The sequence below is a fragment of the Mustela erminea genome, chromosome 17, assembly GCF_009829155.1.
Source record: "Mustela erminea isolate mMusErm1 chromosome 17, mMusErm1.Pri, whole genome shotgun sequence".
Taxonomy (NCBI): domain Eukaryota; kingdom Metazoa; phylum Chordata; class Mammalia; order Carnivora; family Mustelidae; genus Mustela; species Mustela erminea.
Window position 1 is genome coordinate 66667401 of NC_045630.1, and position 4085 is coordinate 66671485.

At 52.8% G+C, this 4085-nt stretch overlaps 1 protein-coding gene across 1 annotated transcript; it reads right to left on the reverse strand.

The window, feature by feature from the left end:
* Window positions 1-2385: 2385 nt before the first annotated feature.
* On the reverse strand, window positions 2386-3315 carry LOC116576733 (olfactory receptor 10J1-like). Its single transcript, XM_032319217.1, has one exon. The coding sequence runs from the start codon at window positions 3313-3315 to the stop codon at window positions 2386-2388; it is 930 nt and encodes a 309-aa protein (XP_032175108.1).
* Window positions 3316-4085: the final 770 nt, after the last annotated feature.

The window sequence follows — 4085 nt, forward strand, 5'->3', positions numbered from 1 at the left end:
TGGGTCTGGGGAAACCAAGTATAACACAGGCTTTTTGGAGCAGGGCCCTCCCCGAGCCGCTGTCTAAGACTCAGTGTGTCCGGGGAGTGTCCAGGAATGAGGACTCCCCTCCTCGTCCTCCAAAGTGTGGGAGGAGAGAGACCCCTGAGCCAGGGGTAGAAATAGGAGGGACGGCAGGAAGACGCAAGCACGGCATCCCCGAAATCTCCGAGGCAGTGGCCGCCGCCGGCTGATGAGGTTGAACCTGGGGCTGGGTGGATTACGCTGGAAGTTGATGGAGATGATTTTGCTGTTTTCCTCCTCTAATACCAATAAATATTTGTTTCGTCATTTACAAGGGATGTTCCCACCTATCATCTCACATGTGTGTCATAAACCTTGGGTATGTTTTATAGATGAGGAAACTGAGTCTTAGGGAAGCTAAATAATTCATTCGGATGTAGACCTCGAGTGAGAGGTTCAGCAGGACTCAAAGCGGAGTCTCGTTCTTCCCGTGCGTGTGCTCCGTCCCTCTCCCGCAGCCGACCTACAAACCCACTAGCGTTTGCTGGAGCTCAGCTGGCAGATAGAGTTCTCTCTTGAAAAGGTTGAACAGGGCAGGATTTTTGAAGACGGTCTAAAATGGAATTTTTATTTGCTTAGTAAAAGTGACTATTGGCAAATGCAGGGTACTTTTGAGTTCTTTTGGATGTCACCATAATTTTTTTTTTAAATTCATTTGAGATAGAATGAGTGTGGGGGGGCATGGGAGAGAGAGAGAGAGCGCAAGCCAGAGGTAGGGCAAAGGGAGAAGGAGAACCAGGCAGGCTCCACGCTGAGCAGGGAGCCCAATGTGGGGCTCGACACCAGGACTCTGGGATCACAAACTGAGCCAAAGGCAGATGCTTAACCCGACTGAGCCACCCAGGTGCCCCACCATAAATTTCTTTAAAAAAAAAAAAAATAAATAAAAAGCCTGTAGTTGAATCCGTGTAAGAAGGAGCCATAATGAGCTATTTATGAAGGATTTGGACACAGCCCTACTTTTTAAAAGAGACGTACAGAGCACCACCGGTGAAGACCACATCAGTGGGTCCTGGTGAGACACAGTAGAGGGCCTGGAGCTGGGAGTCTGGCCATGCGTCCCTGCCCATCTCACAGGGGCGTCTATGAAGCCACCAAGCGGAAGTTTGCCCTTAAGACATGTGCATGCGTGAGCGGAACGTGGTGGGGCGTGAGGAAGCCAGTGGAGGAACTCCTTCAGCAGAAGGTTCCTGGGAGAGCGGCTTTGGTCTGGGGTTTCTAAATGCATACCCTGCTGAGTGGTGGGAAGTGGTAGAATGGCCTGAGGACAGGAAAGGGGGAGGGGACCGGTCACTGGGTATGGTTGGGGTGGAGGGCTGTGTGGAATGGAGGACGTTCTGAGGACAGGAGTCCTGGGAGTGGAGGCGGCCGGTGACCCAGGCATGTCCTGTTAACTCAGGTTCTTGCATGGTGGTAGGATGGATGGATAGTTAGAGCCCGTCTTAGGTGGTTTCTCAGTCATCAGGTGGCTGTGCTGTCCTCACCATGCACAACTTCCCAACCCTCTCCCATTCACCACTGCTGCCGACTCCCCGCTGTACTCCCCTGCACTTGTTACTTCTTTCCACACCGTGAAAGCCTTTCCCACGGCAAGCCCATCTCTCCTTAGTGGGCGAGTCCCTCAGACCGTATCGCCACCGATCTTGTGGAGTCTCAGAATAGAAATGCCAGTAGGATTTACCTGGTACTACAGCTTTAACTAGATCATCAGGGGATTTTAATCAGTTTCTGAAAATGTTTCTCTGACATGATCACGGAAACAGATTTGTATTTTCCCTGCGGTCAACCTGGAACGTAAGTGGGAAAGATCTGGAGCTCAAGCCTGGTGAGTTTTCCACGCGCTCCCATGTCTGCTCTCCGTTTGCTTGTGCTGTCCGGGATGCAGAGAGCTTGGATTGTCTGTGAAGGAATTACTTCAGCGAGGACTTAACCCTGTGGAAATGGGTGCAGGGAAACTCCGTGTCCAAAATGATTGTTCAAGAACATAGTTAAGATCTTAGCTCTATCCCAGAGCAGCCGCCCCCGGCTCATCCTTCCCTCTGTCCTGGTGTCATTCCACCCACACAGCCCGTTCCTCCCAGCAGGGCCTTCTCCCGTGTTGAAGTCCCACAGTGTCCGTGTTCATGTGTGAGGTGTAGGCTTGCCTGGACCCTGGGGAAATGTGTCCCTTTCTCCAGTAGCTGAATTTTGTGCTTTTGTTCTCTTCTCAACCGCCCCCTGCTTCTTAGGCTCCAGAGTTTTAGCTCTAGGGACTGTGGGCACGGCTCTGCTTTCCTGCTCCAGAGACTCTTACGGGATCCTCGTTGAAGCAGGCCCATCTCATCAGGAAGGCTTCCTGCCTGTGGCCCGGAGCAGAGCATCCTTGACCTCCTTGTTCCTCAGGGTGTACACCACAGGGTTCAGCAGGGGGGTGATGACCGTGTAGGTCACCGAGATCAGCTGATCCTGATCCCTGGTGTTCTCGGACTTGGGCTTGAGGTAGGCAATGGAGGCGCAGCCGTAGTGGACGATGACCACCGTGAGGTGGGAGGCGCAGGTGGCGAAGGCCTTCTTCCGGCCCTCGGCTGAGGCGATCTTGAGGATGCTGGAGATGATGAGGACGTAGGAGATGAAGACCAGCCCCATGGGAACCAGGATCACCAGCACACTGATGATCACCGTCAAGATTTCATTGACCGTGGTGTCGATGCAGGAGAGCTTCATCACCGGTCGGATGTCGCAGAAGAAGTGGGCGACCTTTGTGGCACAGAAGGGCAACCTGAACACAGCCAGCACCTGTGTCATGGCTACGATGAGGCCAATGCTGCAGGCCGCTCCCACCAACTGGAGGCACACCCTCTTGTTCATGAGGATCGTGTACCTCAAGGGGTTGCAGATGGCCACATAGCGGTCATACCCCATGGCCGTGAGCAGGAAGCAGTTGTTGATGGCCAAGGTGATGAAGAGGAACATCTGGGTGGCGCAGCCGGCCAAGGAGATGGGCCGGCTCAGGCCCAGGAGGTTACAGAGCATCTTGGGTATAATGACAAGCGTGTACACAGTCTCTGAGGCAGACAACATGCTCAGGAAGAAGTACATGGGTGTGTGGAGGTGACGGTCAGCACTAATGATGCTCACAATGATGACATTGCCAGTCAGGGTTAAAGCGTACAGTGCCAGGAACACCACAAACAGGGTGAGCTGGTGCTCACGGAAGCTGGAGAACCCCTGAAAAGTGAACTCGCCCACCCAGCTGTGGTTCTCTCTCTCCATTAAATCATGGGCCGAATCCCTGAAAAGTGAACTCGCCCACCCAGCTGTGGTTCTCTCTCTCCATTAAATCATGGGCCGAATCTAAGAAAGAAAAAAAAAAAAAAAATCCTGTAAGGAACCTAAATGGATAGTTTCTGTCAGGGAGACTAGGCGACTTCTCGTGGTTCCTTGGCGTCGGGTTTTGGCTTCTCTGTGTTCACATTCATGTTTGTTCCTTTTGGGAACAGACAGTGAAACATTTTCTCTCTGAGAGAAGGAATGTGGCTTTTAGAGCCAAACGCTCTAAACTCCTACCGTCAGGTGCTGACTTGTCTTGAGTCAGGAATTAACATCTCTTAGACCAGCCGCCCTGTCTCTGTATGAACGTAGCGATGATGGCATTGTAGGGTTGTCGTAGGAGCGCAACGCTTCAGCTTAAAACGTGGCTACTGGAATTCAACAAATGATCGGATAAGTTCAGGTTTGTCTGCTCAGCTCTTGGGTCTGCAGGAACCCGCTCAATGAGTGGCTAGGGGTTGGGTGGAGCATCCTCCAGTAGTCACACCGAGCTCCCATTCCAGTTCTCCAGCTCTGTCAGGCCTGTTCCTCCCAACCTCCACCCTACAGGCCTCTGCTAGACACCAGTCGGTTCTCAGAGTCACCCAAGCCCACGATGCACTAAAACATCCCCATCCTCCGCCTTCCCCCCCCCGCCCGGCATACTCCTCCTTGTACAGGCAGCTAGCGCCCAACTGCTTGCTGCCTCTCCTGTGCTGACAGCACCTTACCAC